This window comes from Panthera pardus, unplaced genomic scaffold (genome assembly GCF_024362965.1).
Source record: "Panthera pardus isolate Hobbes unplaced genomic scaffold, ASM2436296v1 HiC_scaffold_12, whole genome shotgun sequence".
NCBI lineage: Eukaryota > Metazoa > Chordata > Mammalia > Carnivora > Felidae > Panthera > Panthera pardus.
In genome coordinates this window covers 57,289,995-57,308,807 of record NW_026526677.1, presented here as the reverse complement: position 1 = coordinate 57,308,807, position 18,813 = coordinate 57,289,995, and the positions used below count along the sequence as shown (strand labels likewise).

Genomic DNA, 18,813 nt, shown 5'->3' with positions numbered 1-18,813 from the left:
CTGTTTCTCCACATCCTCGCCAGCATCTATAGTCTCCTGATTTGTTCATTTTGGCCACTCTGACTGGCGTGAGGTGATATCTGAGTGTGGTTTTGATTTGTATTTCCCTGATGAGGAGCAATGTTGACCATCTTTTTATGCTGAGGCAGCCTCTCCTTATGAGCCCTCAGGCATGGCCAACTTCAACCTACCACCTTATGGATGGGAAAAGCAAGATCCAGACAGGTTAAGTGAATTGCCCCAAATTGCTCAGCTAAGATGCTGTCTCCAGTTCTACTTGCTCTCAGAATCCACACACTCTTCTTACTATACCAAAGAAGGCACAAGTAGGTGCTGAGTCCCAGGGAGACAAGTACCGTGGCGGGGAGGGGAAGGTGGACAAAAGAGCCAGAGCCAGAGCCAGGGCTAGAGCCAACCATATCTTTATTAGTCTCTGCAGCAGGGCCACTAGAGCCCATACCTACAAGGGAACTTTAGCAGGCTACTCTGGCTACTGGGTAGGAATGTTAGCTCTTCTGTTAGGACAGGGTGGGAGAGGAAATTGTAAAGGAGCCAAATGGAGAGATTGCTGGGCCACATACAGGGAGGCACACATGGGGCTTCCCACTGGATCAGGCCCTAGAGGTGAACACTGCCATCTCCCCCAGAGTGAAGGAAGAGACAAAGCCTAAGATGGTGACAGCCACAGTTATGGACAGAGGGCCAAGTTCCTGGGGACCAGGAATGCATTTCCTGATGGAAGCACCATCCTAGGGCTGGAGGTCCTGAACACAGCTTATCTGCCCCCCAGCAAGGGGACCCCAGGTTCAACTCAATTGCTGCCCCAGGCACCCCTAACATGGGAACAAGTGTTTTCTGAGCACTGAAGGAACAGGGGACCCTGGAAGCTGATAGTGGGAAGGATGGGGCTAACCTCAGAGAGTGTTTTGGATTTCAGTATGTGTCAGTATTAACAGGCAATATATTCATTATAGGCGCAATCATGAAACTTCCCTCCAAAAAGCTCACATCTCCCCTTTACCCAGCAAGCTCTTTAGCCTGGAGGGCCATCATGATCTTATCCCAGTCCCCACCCCAGCCTAAATGAACTTTTAATTCCTTGGACATGTCCATGATAATCATTGCTCTGCACTCTTGCAACAACCCTACTCCTAGCCTACCTTCTGTTCTTTACCCTCATGTGTCAAAGGATTGATAACTGTCCTGTCAAGTGTTTGTTTACTTCTGTTTTTCCCAGCAACCATGGAGGTGCTGGAGGAAAAAACCTGACTCCTCGGTCTCCAGTACCTGGGAACTTTAAGTCACATGAGTCGTTTTCTGTGTCCTGGTGTATTGGAGGGAACCATGTCTATATGTGTCTATAACAAAAGTCTGGGGTGTCTGGCAATAGATACAAGGATTTTGAGCTATGTTTGTGCCTGGGATGATAGCTTCTTGCAACGCAAGGGGTGAGAGTGGGGGAGTGGGATATGGATGATCCAAGTCCAGGGGGACTAGTGGAGAAGAAGGAGCCGAAGTACAGCAGGACTTAAATCGTGGAGGGTGGGGTCAAGGAGGAAAAGGGGTCTGTTGGTCTAGGCGCAGGGTCCACACTCCCAGTCCCAGGGCTCAGAACCAACAGGGAGACCACATGAGCGAGCCGAGCGCGGCACCTGTGGCGGCCCCCGCGAGCATGCCCATGGCCAGCGGAGCGCCCGCACTGTAGCAGGGATCCTCCCGCACTACTACGTGCGTCACGCCGGGGCCTGTGGAGAGAACGGTGAGGGACGGGGACTTCAGAGTAGGGAGCAGAGAGATCTTCACTCCTCTCCTCCCACTAGACTCATGCCCAACCCAGGGTAAAGAGCTGAGCCCACTCTTCTGCACCTCAATCGGAGAAACTGAGGCCTTGATGCGGAAAGGACTTGCACTCCTTCTCCAGGGCTTACAGGCCTTGGATCTGCTGGGACCATGGGGCTAGAGTGGAACAGCGAGGAAACTCAGTATCTCTAAGAACCTCCAGGCCACATCAGAGGATGGGCGTTCCCAACCGCCAGCCCCTGGGGCGGAAGGAGGCGGCCGCTCCCGCGTTAGCCACCAGGGGTCGCCAGCAGCTCAGAAACGGGTATTGCTGGTCAGACAGCCTAGAGAAGTGAGGTCAGTTCTGGAGTGTGGAGGTACACTGGTTCAAGAGATATTCCGAGTCTCGGGATGGGGAGGGCCCAGTGGTGGGTACCGCCCGGAAAAATCCGTGGTCCCCACAAGAGTGGTTTCTGTCCCAGCTGCAGGGGCCTGGGGCTGGATCTGGGCAGGGGGCAGGCCAGGCTGGAGACTTACCTGCATAGGGCGGTCCGTAGTAGCTGCGTACGTATGTGGCTTCATGAGCATTGGGAGTTACCACCTCATAGTAGTCCTGGTACGGGCTGTAGACACGCACCTGGGGAGCCCCACTGGGTTACTGCCCAGAAACTCCCTGGCCCAGGTTTGGGCCCCTACCCACCACACCCTGCTTAGGTTCTTCTGGGCCTACAAAACCACTTCTTCAAGGTTAGAAATGGATCCCCAGGAACCAGCAAGCTCCTGGAGAAAGGCCCTGCCTCCCCACATGGTCCATGGTCCTTGTCCTCTAAAACTGTAGCCCTTACATCCAGATCCCATTTCCTCACCCTACCCTCCTACCTATCACTCCCCTGGTCAAAAATCCTCCACAGCGGGGCACCTTGGTGGCACAGTTGTTTAAGTGTGGGACCCTTGATTTCCATACAGGTCATGATCTCATAATTTGTGAGCTTGAGCCCCGAGCCCGAGTCAGGATCTGTGCTGTCAGCCTGGGATTCTCTCTCTCTCTGTCTCTCTGTCTCTGTCTCTCTCTCTCTCTCTGCCCCTCCCCTGCTCATGCGCTCTCTCCACATAAACATTAAAAATATATAGATTTTTAAATTCCCCATGTCTCCCAACTTCCCTATGTAATCTAATATTTGCTAGCTGCTCTCCAATGGTCCCATTTGGAGAAAGCCAATGGATTTTTCTACTCTCCTAGTCACTGGGTAGGGCACCTGGCCAGCCCCCAGGCCCGGAAGTAAAAGCAGGTTGGGGAGGAAGGAAAAGAAAGGAGGGGATGGATGGAAAGTAACTAAAGTATTATCAAGCATCCACCATGTACCAGGTTCCGAGGGAGGTGTTCATATGTATTACTTCCTCTAATCCTTACTGCAGGCATTATTATCTCCACATTACCACAGAACTGGGGGTGGGAGGCTCAGAGAAGAATGGTCACTTTTCTCTCTCTGAGGGAGGAAAGCAGTCTCTCCATTAGAATCAACCCCTCAAAGCCTAACTCAGAAATCATCCACTCCAGGAAGCCCTTTTGGTTTCAGAAAGAATTCTTTCTTCCTAAGTTCTCTATGGGCTATCTTTCCTCCTGGACTTTCCTGCCTATACCCCAAATGTGAGCTATTTATAGACACGGACTCTGATTAATTTCTGTTACATACGGGATCTAGTGAATAGCAAGAACCAATAAATATATGCTGAATTAAATAGAAACTCCTAATCCATGCCCCTCATTTTACCCATGAGGTAGTAGACCTAGAGAGGGAGCAAGATCCCCTAGTCTCCTGGCTCCTTCTTCTTAGCCCCCTTCTACTCTATATCTCTCTCAAACTAGGTGTCACCCCTGAATGGTCCAACTCCTCTTAGAAGTCAGGTGTCTTAAACTCCACCTATCTCGAAGGGATTTCATCACCTTTCTATCTCCTGAACCTGCTCTTCCACAAACGCTTTTCTCTAAATGCCACTACCACATACTCAAACCAAGGCATCAGGTTGGCACTCTCATCTTCACACGCTTGTCTTCCATATCACACCAGCCACAAAGTCTCATGATTTTATCCTCTAACTATGCTCTTCTGTCCATCCTTTTGGCCAGTGCCAAGAGAATAATAAGCCATTGATTTGGCAACTTGGAAGTTGTGGATGACCTTGAAAAAACATTTTTCAGAGGAGTGGTTAGGGGGAGAATCCAGACTATGGAGAGTTGAAGAATGGTTGAGAAATAAGGCATGGAATCAACATGTCATGACATCCCTTTCAAGAAATTTGGTTGTAAAGGGGGTTTCTCTAAATACATACCTGTGATTTCAAATCCCCACGCCATTTCTTTTTTTTTTTATTTTTTAATGTTTATTTATTTTTGAGAGAGGGAGGCAGAGCACAAGCAGGGGAGGGGCAGAGAAAGAGGGAGACAGAATCCAGAGCAGGCTCCAGGCTCTGAGCTGTCAGCACAGAACCTGACACGGGGCTTGAACTCACAAACCATGAGATCACGACCTGAGCCAAAGCCTGACCGTGAACCTCCTGAGCCACCCAGGCACCCCTCCATGCCATTTCTCTTTGATGAGGATGCTTTCTTCATTTTTCATTCAATTACCTAACTTATCTTTCAGACTGAACCCAAGTATTACTCTCCCTGAACCTCAGGTTCTGTTGGGAGAACAGACTTAGCCCTTAGACTCTCCTTATCACAGCACCAGTCACTCTGCAGTGTCATTGTTTGTATCCCTGTGAGTGTGTCTCTCCCATCAGACTTGAGACCCACAAGGGGGTCTAATTAGGCCTCATTGGAACATGATAGCTGCCTAATGTACTGAATTTATCTCAAGTGAGTCAAATACAGAGCCAGACTGAACTAAGGTCACCCAGCTCTAAGTCCAGCCTCAATTTAGGGACAATGACCAGTTCCAGGGTAACACAGTAGGCTCAAACAATGCTCAGTCTCAAGTGACTTCCCTCACTGTGCTCTTCCCTAAAAGTGATCCAATAGAGCTTTCTGGTGGTGGGTAGCCAGGATCTAAGCTCCATGCCTGGAAGGGTCTAGAGAGATCCAAGCACTCAGATCCCCATTTTTATTTGTAGAGACTTTAGGATCTAGAGCCTGTATCTGCACGGCAGCTGCACAGTGAGCCTGTGGCCTCATCTGGCCTCAGAGAGAATGGAAAACACCAACTCATGCCCCTTGGCGGCACCTGTTTCTACCCTCTAGGTCTGGGAGGCCCAGAGGTAAACTCATATGGGTCACCTGGCAACGAGGCAGGGGATCCTCCAGGGACCTTAGGGACAGAACGTAAGGGCTTGATCCCTGATCCTCTCCCTTTCTGCAAGCCCAGCCCCTTTTGCAAGTGCAGGGTCAGCCAATCAGGAGGCCACATACAAATAAGTTCCCTTCCCTCAGAAAAGCTGTTGTTATAAGGTTTACAGCTTTTTAAACCCCATTTTTAGGCATCCCCACTTTAAACAAACTTACATCTTTGGGGTGCCTGGGCGGCTCAGTCGGTTAAGCCTCTGGCTTCAGCTCAGGTCATGATCCCACTGTTTGTGTGTTTGAACCCTGCATCTGGGTCTGTGCCGACAGCTCAGAGCCTGGAGTCTGCTTTGGATTCTGTGTCTCCCTCTCTTTCTGCCCCTCCCCCACTTGTGTTTTCTCTCTCTCTCTCTCTCTCTCTCTCTCTCTTTCTCTCTCTCTCAAATAAACATTTAAAAAAAAATCTTTAAACAAACTTACATCCTCATTTGGGTAGGGGGGATGTCTCAGAATGCTGGGATGGGAATCCTAGTCCTGCCACTGAAGAATCAAGTGTCCCGGTCAAGTTATGTAGCCTCTCAGAGCTTCAGTTTTTACATCTGTTAATAGGGATAGTCTTTCCTACAATGCCCACTCCCAAGGCACAGTGAGAATCCAACTGAGCCACGTCTATGCACCTGAACCTAGGTAGACCTAGCCTTCTGGGTTCAGTGGTTCTGGACATCAGAATTACCTGAATAACTTTTTTAAACCACAGATTTCCAAGGCCCCACTCCAGACCTACAAAATTAGAGCATCCAGAGGTAGGATATGAACGTTTAGATTTTTTTTTTTTAAGTCCTGAAGTGATTCTAACTCACAGCCACATCAAACACCACTGTACTAGAAAAGGAGTTCACAGTTGACTATAAGACCACCAGCACTCGAAGATAGGCCCCCACTGTACCCACCCCATGCCCTGCTGAGCACTGGGGACAGAGATAGGATTCATCCCCCAATCCTGCTTTCCAGAAATTCTGGGGTAGGAGGAAGGGAGACAGATGTGGACTAAATTATGATATGTGATAGTGATGCCATTAACAGAGGTTTTTCACTCCTCCTTCCTCCCTTTAGTCATTCACTCATTCGCTCATTTGGTGAACACTGCCTGAGGCCCACTTGTGCCCCAGCTCCATGCACCGGGAAGAAGGAGGGTCAAAACAGACTGTCCCTTGGGGCGCCTGGGTGGCTCAGTTGGTTGAGCGTCCGACTTCAGCTCAGGTCACGATCTCACGGTCTGTGAGTTCAAGCCCCGCGTCGGGCTCTGGGCTGATGGCTCAGAGCCTGGAGCCTGTTTCCGATTCTGTGTCTCCCTCTCTCTCTGCCCCTCCCCCGTTCATGCTCTGTCTCTCTCTGTCTCAAAAATAAAATAAACGTTAAAAAAAATTAAAAACAAAAAACAAAAAACAGACTGTCCCTATCACCAAGTACTCATTGAGCACTTGCTGTATACCCAGCACTGCACTGAGCCAGGCTCCATAGGGGCAGAGCTGATCAGACCCAGTCTTTGCCTTGGAGGAAGTCCCAGGTCTCATGGGAGAATAGAGACCGAAATAAAGGGACTTGAAACAAGGCCTAATAAGATGATACTAAGCATTAATCCAGCAGGCTGTGAAGGGAGTGACAATACCTGGAGGTCTGGGAAGTCCTCCCTGAGGAGGTGGTAGCCTTTGAAGTGGCTCTTAGAGGCTAAGCATCAGTTTGTCAGAGGAATAAGGAAACTAAGAGTCTTCACGGCAGAGAGAACGGCATGTGCAAAGCCTGGGAAGAGGCAAGAGGTCTGGTGCAGCTGGGAAGCTGGAGGAGCAGCTACAGCACAGGGGATGAGGGGATGTGGTAGGTGAGATTGGCTCAGGCTGGATCCTGAGAGAATGGGACTTGAGATCCTTGAGATCTCAGGCTGGATCCTTGAGAATGGGACTGTGGTTGGTGTTCTGTGAGTGATAGGTAGCCATGGAATGTTTGTGAGCAGAGAAGGGATGTGACTAGGCCCAGTTTTGGAGGCACATCTTTGTGGCCAGAATGGAGGCAGGGAGGGCTGAGCCAGCACTTACCCAGATCCGCCTCTCAACCTTACAGGGGCTCCACGAGCGGGTCACACACCTGACCTTGGGGCAAACCCGGCGGCTCCTGGGAGGGACGGTGGCTCCGGTTGGGGCCTGCTCAAGCCACAGAAACCCAAGAAGGGGGAGGGAGGGAGGTGTCAGTGGCCCTCTATATCTGGAGAAACTCAGTTTTTAACAGGCCCAACCTGAGCCCTCTGCCAGCTGGGCAGGGGAAAGAGTGGTCCTCTTCCTCTTCAGCCCATGGTAATGGAGGGAGGCTCAGAGGGGGACACTTTGCCAAAGTTACCCAGAGAAGGATCAGTAGTGTCCCTCCATAATTAGCCCACCTTCACCGGTTTTAGGCTGCTGAGGCTCTCAGTCTCCAGAAAGGACAGAACAACTCTGATCTGCCCTCCCACCCACCTGTCCTCCCCTTCACTGGCCTCCCAGCCTTGTCCTTGGCTGTGACCCTGGCCCTATATTCCCTGGAAGAGCCTCTGTCCAGAGTGGGGTATAAATCTGCAGGACATGGAGGGACAAAGCGCAGGTCACTCCTACATAGGCACAGAACAGAGAGAAGTCACGGACACAGGCATGAACACTCAGAGAGGCAGACACTGGTACAAAGACTGAGGCACAAACACATTCCACTCAAGCAAGCCCTGGGATCAGACAGGTGTGTGTGACGGCGGACAGTGGGAGGGGGAGTAGAGGGTCAGAGCAGAGACTATGGTAAACAGAGCAGCAGGAAGGTGCACAGGCAGAGGAGGGACAAGGCAGCTTCATAGAGTCACAGAGTGCAGAACAGAACGGTCAGCCCTCACCTCCTTCTGCCTCTTTTGGGTGGGACTCGTTTGCTCTGCCTATGGGGAATTTGGAGCTCAGAGCCAGGTTAGCCAACAGGGGTGTCTCTGCCTTGTAGACTACTGTTCCAGCCTCCTCACTTCCAGCTTTTTCTAATCCAGTCTCCACCCAGAAGCCTGAATCTGCTCCCCAAAGTCTGGCCAAGTCCCCCCTTCTTAATGCCCTTTGTCATTTCCCACAACGCTCCTCAGAGGTCATTTCCCCCATTTCTTTCCCTCCATGTATTATTGTCCAGCCAGGACAGACTCCTGGCACTTACACACACATACACACACACACACGTGCACATCTCACCCCTCACCTCTGCTCATGCAGTTCTTTCTACCAGTAATGCCCTTCCCTCCAAATCTCACTGACCTAGGCTCCAATACAGGCTCTTCCGCTGACTTAAGACTATGAGGCTTTGGACAAGTCACTTCCTCTCTGAACCTCAACTTTCCTATCTGTAAAATGGAACTAAAAGTACAGCCCTACCGCAGCTGTTGGAAGATTAAATGATATAACTGATGGCAGGTACTGAGCACAATGCTCAGCCCTCAGCAGGTGCATGTCTAAGAAGGGTTCTAAATACAATCCAGTCTTCTCTGCTACTTTCCAGCAGAGTCTCTCTGAGTGAGATTGGGCTCCACTGCACCACACATAGAAGGAGCAAGCACACAATGTGGAGTCAGGCAGATGGGGTCAAGGCCAAGCTGGGCTATCATTGAGCTGGGGGCCTAGGGCAGCTCCTCAAACCCACACCTCCATCAATCACTAGGCTCTATTGACTCTACCTCCTAAATATGTCTTATCCTCATTAGCAAGGCCTTAGACCAGACCTCCAGCCAGTCACCAGGACTCTGTCCCAGCCTTCTAACTGGTCTCCTGGCATCCACTCTTACCCTCTACAGGCCATTCCCTACTGACCAGCCAGACTATATTTTTAAAACACAAATCTGGTCTGATCTGTTCATATCATCCCACTGCTTAAAAGCTTTCAATGACTTCCTGGTGTTCTTAGCAGAAACCAACATCTTAACACATCCCATAATGCCTGGCCCTGCCAACCCTCCTACTCCCTTTGCTCTCCCTTCCTAAGCTCCAGCTGCCCCAGCCTTCATTCTGTTCTTAAACTTACTGAAGTCTTACCCTTTCTCAGGGCCTTTGCACATGCAGTTCCTCTGCCTGGAAAGCTGTTCCCTTTACCCCACCCCACCCCTTCTACACAGTCAATTTCTGTTTATCCTTCAGGGTCTCATCTTTAGCCTTGTCTGAACTCCCATCTGGACCAGGCCACCAAGGTGGTCACACATTGAATGCACGGTGCACATCTCTGTCAAAGCAGTTAACACCGTTGCAATAGAATCATTAACTGTGTGAGTAGTTGCTTCCTCACACCCGGCTGCCCACTAGATTGAACCCAGGAGAACAGGGCCAACATCTCTTAGTTCACCTCTGATCCCTGCCCTTTTTCAGAGTGCCTGAATATAGTAGGAACTCAGTAAATAATTGTTGTGTGGATGAATGAAGCTCAATCTTATCCTTTTCAGAGAGGTAATAATAATCCCAGCCTCACAGGACTGTTGTCAGGAGTAGGTGGAACTGCACCTGTGTCACACCTAGCACATAATAGTTGCTCAATAAAAGACAGTTCCTTTGCCCCAGCTTACATGCCACCCCCTACAGTCTCTCTCTCTTCTCCAAGCACCAGTTGTCTGTCTTCTGTCCTTTTACACTTGGACTCACAGTCTCTGAGTCCACACAAGCCTATTCACTCACATTTATGGGAATTGAGAATTCCTGGCAGGTGGAGACCGAGTCTGAGTCACCCATGATTCCATGGCAGGAAGGGGTGGGGAGGGGAAAAGGAGGGAATGGGGGGCTCACCGGGGTAGAATTCGCCTCCAGTAACGCCGTCTTCCACGCTCTGCAAAGCAAACCCATCAGACCTTGAGGAGGGAGTTTGGGAGATTGGGCCCCTAGCTGTTAAGACTTTCGTCCTCAACACAGCCTCAGCCCCAGTCTCCTGTAAAGGGGGGAGGTCCCCTTGACCCCCTTGGGTAGACAAAACCCCTCTCCCACCCCAGTCACACAGACAGAGCCCTCGTTTGAGCTGGAGCCTCCTAATTCATTCTTAGTCCACAGTCTGCCCCTCTTCCAGTTTCCCCGTCTAGACACTAGACAGCTGGGTTTGGGTGGTCTCTTTGGGGCCTTCGGATTCTGGCATGCTTGGGCTGGTTCTCTAGCTGCAGCTCACCTCCACACCCCAAACCTACACACACACAGTTCCCCAACGCTCTGACCCCAGAGCCCCGTGAGGGCCGAGTGGACACAGGACAATCAGGCCTTTGTTGGTTGCCATGGCACCTAGCTAGTGTGGACAAGGCGGCTCTGTGCTTTGTCGGGCCAGAGCTCAGCTTCCCCCACTCCCACACACCCCATCTCTTTCACTCTCCTACAATGCAAAGGCCTACTGACCCCTCAGCCCAAGGGTAGGAAGGGAAAGAATGTGAGTAAGCAGACACACCCGGCCTCACAGTGTGGATCTGCATCAGACACTGGCATGTCTCTGCAACACAGTGGGCTGCCTCTGTGAGGCGGGGCAGGGTCTCCACCTCAGATCAAAGGCCACCCACTAAGGCATCTCCTCAGGAGGCAGTGGGAAGGGAGGTCCTTTACGGATGCCACAGAGTTGTCTGTTCCTTTGTATCACCCCCAAGTGAGGGCTCATCTCAGAGCCTGCTAAATACACGACCCTGTATGATCAAGGACCACACACCTGAGGAGAGGCCAGTGTGCCCACTCCTCCCTCCATAGTCCCAGGTTCCATCACAGGGTGATGTGAGGACTTTTCTGGGTACCACACCAATCACCACGAGCCATTCAAATCCACTCTGCCCAACCTCTTCCCTGTTGACTGATCTTTGTCCCCTCTTCCTACACTTTGGGAATCAGAAGGCCCAGTGAGGAGGAGGCATCCGGTTACGTTCCCCAAGATCTCTCCCTATCCTCTCCTGAGAGGACTTACACGGCATCGTCCTTGGTCTCTGCGCACAGATACAGGCGGGAGCCCTCCCGGAGGTTCACAATCAGCAGGCCATCTCGGCTCCGGCCCTCTGGGGGCTGCACATCTAGAGACAGACACACACATATGGGGTTTCCACGGGGCACAGGCCCCAGTAAACCAGAAACAAGAATAGGGACGGACCTCCAGGTCCTGTTTATTGGCCATTGCCAACCTCCTCTGATCTCACACACTTTCTCTGGGATTCTGCTTACTCTTCAGAGCCTTTCAACCTTTCCACGTTGCCTATTGCCATAGTTAGACATCTATCAGTTACCCTGTTATGACTGTGGCCTGAGCCCTGGTTGAGGAGATTTGCTCTGTGACTCTAGGCCAGTCACTTAACCTCTCTGATCCTCCTTATCTCTTTTCATCTTTATCCAGTTTCTAGCACCCAGAGGGCAGGAACCTTGTCTGACTTACCTCTGTGACCCCAGCACAGGACCCAGGCCCAGCACAGGGTAGGAACTCAATAAGGAACCGCTATCTTAATTCAAACCCACATGAGTTGGAGTTGAGAGACCCAGAAGCAATGTCTATGGAAGCCCTCTGAAGCTGGCAAGAGCCTCATGCAGATGTTATCAGACAGACACAATGGGAGGGCCATGGACATAGTCACAGTGCCAGAGGGAAAAGGGCTTCTCACCGTGGCACTCTTGGCCGATCTTTATGCTGCGGACATTGAACTGGATGAGCACACGATCCTCCTCGTCCTGTGCAGTCTCATCACGGTAGTAGCCCAGGGTCCCATCCAGCCACAAGGCAAACCAGTTTCGCTTCCAGCGGCGGAGGATGGAGCCTGTGCAAAAGTTCACATTTGCTAGGCAGGCTGATTTCAGAGCCTGCTAGGGGGCAGGAGCCCTGGACGGGCTCCCAGAATCCCCTCACCCGCAGCCCCCAGTGTTATAACCATGCCTTTCTTGTCTATCTACCCCCTGAAATGATGGCAGAACCTCTTTCTGCCTTGCTTACCCAGTGCCTCCCTATGTGCCTATGGGCCTAACACATAGCAGAAGCTCCATAAATGTGTTGAATGGTAAATGAATGACCAGATTCCTTCCTTGGGGGCTTCCAAGGCCAAGCCCCAAGTTTCAAGGGCAAAGGCCTCTTCCTACCCTGAGCCTCCATCTAATCCCTTATCTTGCACTTGTATGACAGTTGTTTCTGTAGTGTCAGCCTCTTCTACCGGACTGGGGTGTCCACAGCTCCCCACCCTGGACTTGGCACCCAGCAGGACCTGGGTTCAGTGTTTGCTGAATTGAATGAACTGAGAATGGGTCATGGGGTGTTGGAGAACCCCTAACCCAGGAGAGCTCTTCTTCAGATCATGATTCTGGTCAGAGGTGGGTCTGGAAGCCTGAGCCCTACCTTTGGACATTTTACGACTGAAAATCTTAACAGAAAAGGCAAAGTCATAAAGAAGCTTCTTAAGGCTTTACAGATCCCAAAGCATAGAGGCATTTTCATATTATTCTGAGCCTCGTTCCATGGCCAGCCCTGGGCTAGTGCTGTGGATATGCAGAGCATCAAACCCAGTCCATGCCCTCGAGGAGCTCACAGTCTGGGGTCAGTATGGAGTGGGGGAGTGGTAAGACCCATAGATGAAGGCAGTTACATTTTGGGGGGATCCGTGCTATAACAGAGGTATGCATAACGCACTGGGAACAGTGTAGGGAGCCTCTAACCCAGCTTGGTGCTACAGCAGAGGCGGAGTGGAGGTTAGAGGAAAAGTCAGAGAAGGCTTCTCCCAGAAGGGGACATTTTCCAAGCAGTCAGGAATAGGAAGGACACTCCAAGCAGAGGAGAGTATAAACAAAGGAGAAAGGGTAAAAAGGGTCTTGTTTCTTGGGAGAAGTGTTCACTGTGGCACACCTAACAAGCCACTTCCTTCACCCCTGTCCCTGGACAAGGTACACAATGGACGAGGATTTGGCCCAAGGTTACTTACTCTGTCTCCACAGCCAGCCGCCCCTCACCAGGGCCATTTCTTCAAAAGGACTTTCCAGGGTGGAGTCAGGTGGAACCTGTAGGACGGAGGATTCACAGGACACACAAGCCTCATCAGCAGCTCCGGGGCAGCTCCCCAAAGAGAAGCCCCCAGCCCTGCCCTCCCTGGGGAAGCCACCGAGGAAACGTGGAAACGTTTAAGAGAGTGTTAGTAAACAAACAAGGGCAAGCCTGCCGGTCTCCTTCTCCTTCTCTGCTCTAGAAAGATAATGGGAGCACTGTCCTCGTGGGGTCAGCAGGGCAGCCACCCATTGTGCGGGGGTGGGGGTCAGGAGCCTGAATTCCAATCTCAGCTCCAAAACCTTTGCCATGTCCCTTCTCTCTGGCTTCTGTTTCTAGATTTGTGTCTATGAGGCAAGTAGAGGCTGGAGTGGGGAACAGTTAACAATGTTGGAAACCCTGGGAATTTGAAATGCTGTCGGCACAGAATATTAGAATCATGACAATGAATGAGGGACTTTCATGATAAAAAAAAAAGCTTCCCTCCCATTTGAATCTCACCTGAGCCGTTTACAAAGTGTGTAAAATAATAGTTCAATAGCTTCTATTATTGACTGAGCATTATATGCTGGATATGCTTCTCAGTGCTTTTGTCTATTATCTCATTGAAACCTCATGAAAATCCTTGTTACTCCCAGAAAACAGGCCTGGAGAACTTCAACCACTTACGCAGATCCCCTCGATTAGTAAACAGAGGAGCCAGCATTCACACCCAGCAGTCCCAACTTCTAACCATTACAACAGTAGGAGCTTTTAAAACTCTCAATACCCAGGTCATACCCCATAACAATTAAATCAGAAGGTCTGGGGCTGGGAGGCAAGCACTGATAGTTTTTAAAGATCCCAGGTGATTCTAATGTGCAGCCAAGTTCTGAAACCACTGCATGTACTATACCACGTCACCTTGTCCCCACTGTAACTCTGTTGGATGGGTAGAATCTTGACTCCTATTTTACAGATGGACAAACTGAGGGACAGCAAACGACTTGTCCGTGTATGCGATGGAGCTTGGACTGGAATCCAGGTTCCCTCTGTTCCTGAGGGCGACTTACTTGCGAATAGGTGGCTCTGCCCCTCCCCCACCTGCTTACACCTGTTGCTGCGTAGCAAGAGCTGGAACACCTGAGCTGGAACGCCTGGCTTTGTCCCTACTTCTCCTGCCACTCCCTCCCCTCTCCAAGCCCTACACTGGTCAGACAAAGAGGGTCAGGTGCAAACTCCCTCTCCAGCCTCCCCTTGATGCACCCACCTGTCTACACCTGTGGCGGATGCTGCTGCCAAAACGGCCGCTACTTGATGCTTGCTGTTACCCAACCTGCTGCGCCTGCGCTTTGTGTGCCCCAGAGAGCCTGGGGCATTTCAATACCCGGGCTGCGCCCCGGGCCTGGCTGCCCCTGGGCCCCGCCCCCAGGTCCCGCCCCATCTCCTGGGAGGGGATGGGGCGGGGAGAGATGCGCGATCACGAGGCATTCTGGGACTTGTAGTCTGAAGCCCTAGAGCTGGATTGCACAAGGCCTGTCCTGGGTGGAAACCCTGTGTTGACCTGGAGCACAGGTGAGCAGATGCACCTGCAATTTTATTTTGCCAAGACATCTGTGCGCTCATTTATCATGCAATACATTTCCTAAGAATCATTAACTCATTCTGTAGAAAAAAGTAAGGTAGTAAGTAAGTAAGCCAGGCTCCTAGTCTTGTCACGTTTTTTCAATACTCGGTTTGTGCCTGGCACTGTTCTGGATGCTAGTGGAGGGCACAAAGGAGCACCTGACAAGGCCTTCCCTCCTTCCTTCCCCAGCTTCCAGTCTGGTGGGATAGACTAAATGGAAACACAAGTAGAGCACAGGGTATGATTTAACAATGGGAGAAAAGAGTCTGACTTTGCCCAGGAGGTTCAGGAAGGCCTCCCAAGGAGGCTAAAAAGGGTTCTTGAGGGATGAGTAGTTTCCCAGGGGGTAGACCTAAGAGAATCATATGAGCACTGATCAGAAAGTTCAAAAGATGGGGCAGCTGGGTGCCTCAGGCAGTTAAGTGTCTAACTTTAGCTCAGGTCACGATCTCACGGTTCATGGGTTCAAGCCTTGTGTCGGGTTCTCCTGACAGCTCAGAGCCTGGAGCCTGCTTTGGATTCTGTGTCTCCCTCTCTCTTTGCCCCTCCTCAGCTCGTTATCTGTCTCTCTCTGTCTCTCAAAAATGAATAAACATTAAAAAAAAAATTTTAAAAAGGAAAGTTCAAAAGAATATGCAGTATTTCAGTGTGTTTGGAAAGTACAGTGCAGGGGTGGGGAGGGCATGGGGAGTGGAAAGGGATGAAGCTACAGGTTTTGCAAGGACATAACATGAAGCCTGGGATGACAGGCTCAAGACTTACTTGGGTATTATGACATAGTGACTGGAGCTTTGGGGGTGGGGGTTTCAAGATGGAGAGTTAGGTGGTTTGATTTGTGGGTAGAAAAGATCTCTCTAGGGCATAGTCAAAAATGAAGGAGGCCCAACTGGAGAAAGAATATTGTTTCTGTATCTACAACCTGGGCTCCTCTTCCAGGATCATTTCCTAAATAGCTTAACCCCACCAAACCCCAACTAAGAGCAGATCCAGGATGTCATTCAGAGAACAGGGATGTCAGGGCCTGAAGGGCTCTTGGTCCTAAACCCTGTCTGAGAGGGGCACCCACCCTGCCCTGGACCCTTCTTCCTGTCCCAGAGACCTGTTCCTTACCGGGGCTGCAGGACTCATGGTTCCTGGGCGGCCAGGGCAGCATTTCCCAGAAGGTTCCTGCAGGGGGTCATTTTCCTGAGCGCCTTAAGAGATAAAGGGATCAGGAAGATGCTACCAAGTGGGAGCCGGAAGGGGGAGGTAAGAGGAGGCATACAGATCCTAGAGAAAAATCGTCCTCCCTCTCCAGTCACTCCCCAACCTCCCGGACTGATCTCAGCTGCTGACCTTCATTCAGTTCATTGGGTAACAAATCATCGGTAATTTGGTTGTGGTCTTGGCCTAGTATCTCTAAGATTCCCGAAGCAGGGGCGGGCCGGGCCTCCTCCCACGGTCGGGGCGTGGCTAAATCTGCTTTCTCCAGCCTGGCCGGACAGTGCCATCACCCCAGCCCTGGCTGCACAGCCTGGCTCTTTAAGCTTTCTCTCGCTTCTGAATTTCTGTAATCCTGACCTTGAGCCACCCCGGCGCTTCGCCCCTTCGTGCTGTGCGCGCCTTGCTGAAGGATTCGCCATGACCAATCCTATTAGCCGCTGAGCTCCTACGTCTCCGTGCATCCCCAGGAACCAGCTTTACCAAACCACAGTGCCTTTCTGACCCTGAAACGTCCCACCCCTGCCTTCTCCTAATTAAATATCCGCCTCACAGTGCAAGGAAGGAAGGGAGAGAGTAAGGGAGGGAATACAGACGGTAAGGAGGGGAAGGAAGAGAAGGAAGTGGAGGAAGAAAGGAAGGCAGGAAGAACGTAGGAAGAGAGGGAAGGAAGGTAGAAAGGTGGTAGAGAAGGGAAGGAGAAGCAGAAAGGAAGGATGAACGGAAGGAAGGAAGGAAAGGGTGGAGCTGGCCTCAGGAAATCTAGACCTGGATTCTGCCCCTCTCCCCAACTCTCCTTGCTCCCCTCTGTGAGGGGCTGTTTGGTGTCCTTCACAGAGGAGTGGGGGAACAGGGCAGACAGCTCCTAGATTACATACTCTGGATTTAGCAACTATATGAAAAGGGAAGATTCTCCTGCAACAGTGTGTAATTCAGGGGGATGAGTCCTCCACCACCCTCCCAAAGAGGGGATGCTATGACAAGAAAAAGGAGAATGGTGAGTGGCAAACTAAAACCACGGGTACCTGTACAGAATCTAAATGCAGCCTCATCTGGCATATGTGTCTAAAATGTTGGTCAATGACCCTCTTTGAGAAGCTGATAAAGGGTGTAGATTCTGCTCGCGGGAAAAAATGCACACACATATCACATTTTGCATGTAATTCCTGGGAGTTCATAGACCCTGAAGCCATGACGATTACCGCTGAGATTGTCTTTAATTTCCAGAGCTGTGTAGACTGTTGGAAAGAGTGTGGGTCAACAGGTGAGAGATGCTGAAAGCATAGCAGGAGTCCCAGCTCAAAAGTCTTGGCTTTGAGAGACTGTTTAATCAACTGAAATGTATTGAGACCAACAAGCTAACAAGTAACTTTCAGGTTTCTCTTGTAACTGTGGTGCATAGAACCATTGGCAGAGAACAAGTATTTGGCTATTTAAAATGTCTCTAGTGGGTGAACAGTTCATATAATATATTGTTTAGAGAATAGTGAACTAGCTCATCAAGTTAAAATTTACCACTCATATTTTCAAGACAGTATGATATAATGCGAATAACACACTAGCTCTGTTTTAAAATTCTGAAATTTATTTTAAGGTGCAATTTGATCGAAAGTAAAAAGTTATGTGAAAGGTTTTTCATAATAATCTAGTGACATATATACCATAAAATTCAGTCTTTTAAAGTGTACAATTCAGAGGCATCTGGGTAGCTCAGTCAGTTAAGTGTCAGACTTCAGCTCAGGCCATGATCTCACGGCTTGTAGTTTCGAGCCCCACGTCGGGCTCTGTGTGGACAGCTGAGAGCCTGGATTCTGCTTCGGATTCTGTGTTTCCCTCTCTCTCTGCCCCTCCCCTGTTCATTCTCTGTCACTCTCTGTCTCTCAAAAGTAAATAAACATTAAAAAAAAAAGTGTACAATTCAGTGTTCTAATATATGCAGACTTGTGCAACCACCATCGCTAAATAATTTCAGGACATTTTCATCACCCCAAAGAGAAACTCTATACCCTCTAGTGGTCATTCCTTTCCCCCAACCCCTGGCAACAACCACTACCTACTTGGTCTCTATGGATTTGCCTCTTCTGGACATTTTGTTTGAGTGGAATCATGCAACATGTGGCCTTTTGTGATGGAATTCTTTCACTTAACATGATGTTTTCAAGGTTTGTCCACGTTGTGGCACGTATCTGTATGTGTATTTCATCCCTTTTTTTTTTTTAAGTTTATTTACTTATTTTAAGAGAGAGAGAACATGCACACAGGGAAGGGGCAGAGAGAGAGAGAGGGCGAGAGAGAATCCCAAGCAGGCTCCGTGCTGTCAGCACAGAGCCCTATGTGGGGCTCAGCCTCATGAACTGAGAGATTATGACCTGAGCTGAAATCAAGAGTCAGACACTTGGGGTGCCTGGGTGGCTCAGTCGGTTAAGCGGCCGACTTCGGCTCAGGTCATGATCTCACACTCCGTGAGTTTGAGCCCCGCGTCGGGCTCTGTGCTAACAGCTCAGAGCCTGGAGCCTGTTTCAGATTCTGTGTCTCCCTCTCTCTGACCCTCCCCCGTTCATGCTCTGTCTCTCTCTGTCTCAAAAATAAATAAACGTTAAAAAAAAAAAATTAAAAAAAAAAAAAAAGAGTCAGACACTTAACCGACTGAGCCACCCAGGCATCCCAGGGTACTTCATTCCTTTTTACTGACAAATACTATTCCACTGTATGGATATACCATATTTTATTTATCCATCAGTTGATAGACATTTGGGTGGTTTCCACTCTTTAGCTATTGTAAACAGTGCTGCTATGAACATGTGTGTGAGAACTTTTGTGTGGATATATGTTTTTATTTCTTTTGGGTGTGATATTGCTGGATCATATGGTAACTCTATGTTTAACATTTCATGCTATCAACCTGTTTTTCAAAGGGGCTACACCGCTTTACATTCCCACCAACAGTGTA

The 18,813-nt window shown here is 50.1% G+C and overlaps 1 protein-coding gene across 5 annotated transcripts; it reads right to left on the bottom strand.

The window, feature by feature from the left end:
• Nucleotides 1-406: 406 nt before the first annotated feature.
• Nucleotides 407-15,875, bottom strand: PLEKHB1 (pleckstrin homology domain containing B1). Of its 5 annotated transcripts, none has more exons than XM_019449756.2 (8): nucleotides 15,774-15,875; nucleotides 12,999-13,074; nucleotides 11,697-11,849; nucleotides 11,015-11,117; nucleotides 9,874-9,913; nucleotides 7,153-7,257; nucleotides 2,317-2,416; nucleotides 407-1,745 (listed from the first exon to the last, which is right to left on the bottom strand). In XM_019449756.2, exons 1-8 carry the CDS (start codon nucleotides 15,789-15,791, stop codon nucleotides 1,609-1,611), a joined length of 732 nt encoding a protein of 243 aa, XP_019305301.1. In that variant the 5' UTR covers nucleotides 15,792-15,875; the 3' UTR covers nucleotides 407-1,608. The 5 variants fall into 5 exon arrangements, with proteins under 5 accessions (XP_019305301.1, XP_019305302.1, XP_019305299.1 ...); XM_019449757.2 differs by lacking the exon at nucleotides 15,774-15,875 and adding an exon at nucleotides 14,307-14,454; XM_019449754.2 differs by lacking the exon at nucleotides 15,774-15,875 and adding an exon at nucleotides 13,219-13,239.
• Nucleotides 15,876-18,813: the final 2,938 nt, after the last annotated feature.

Excerpts from the sequence above, each read along its gene's own strand:
- PLEKHB1 (XM_019449756.2), bottom strand. Across the intron at positions 9,914-11,014 it reads GAGACCAAGGACGATGCCGT|AGCGTGGAAGACGGCGTTAC; the intron begins GTAAGTCCTCTC and ends TTTGCTTTGCAG. Across the intron at positions 1,746-2,316 it reads CTACGGACCGCCCTATGCAG|GCCCCGGCGTGACGCACGTA; the intron begins GTAAGTCTCCAG and ends TTCTCTCCACAG.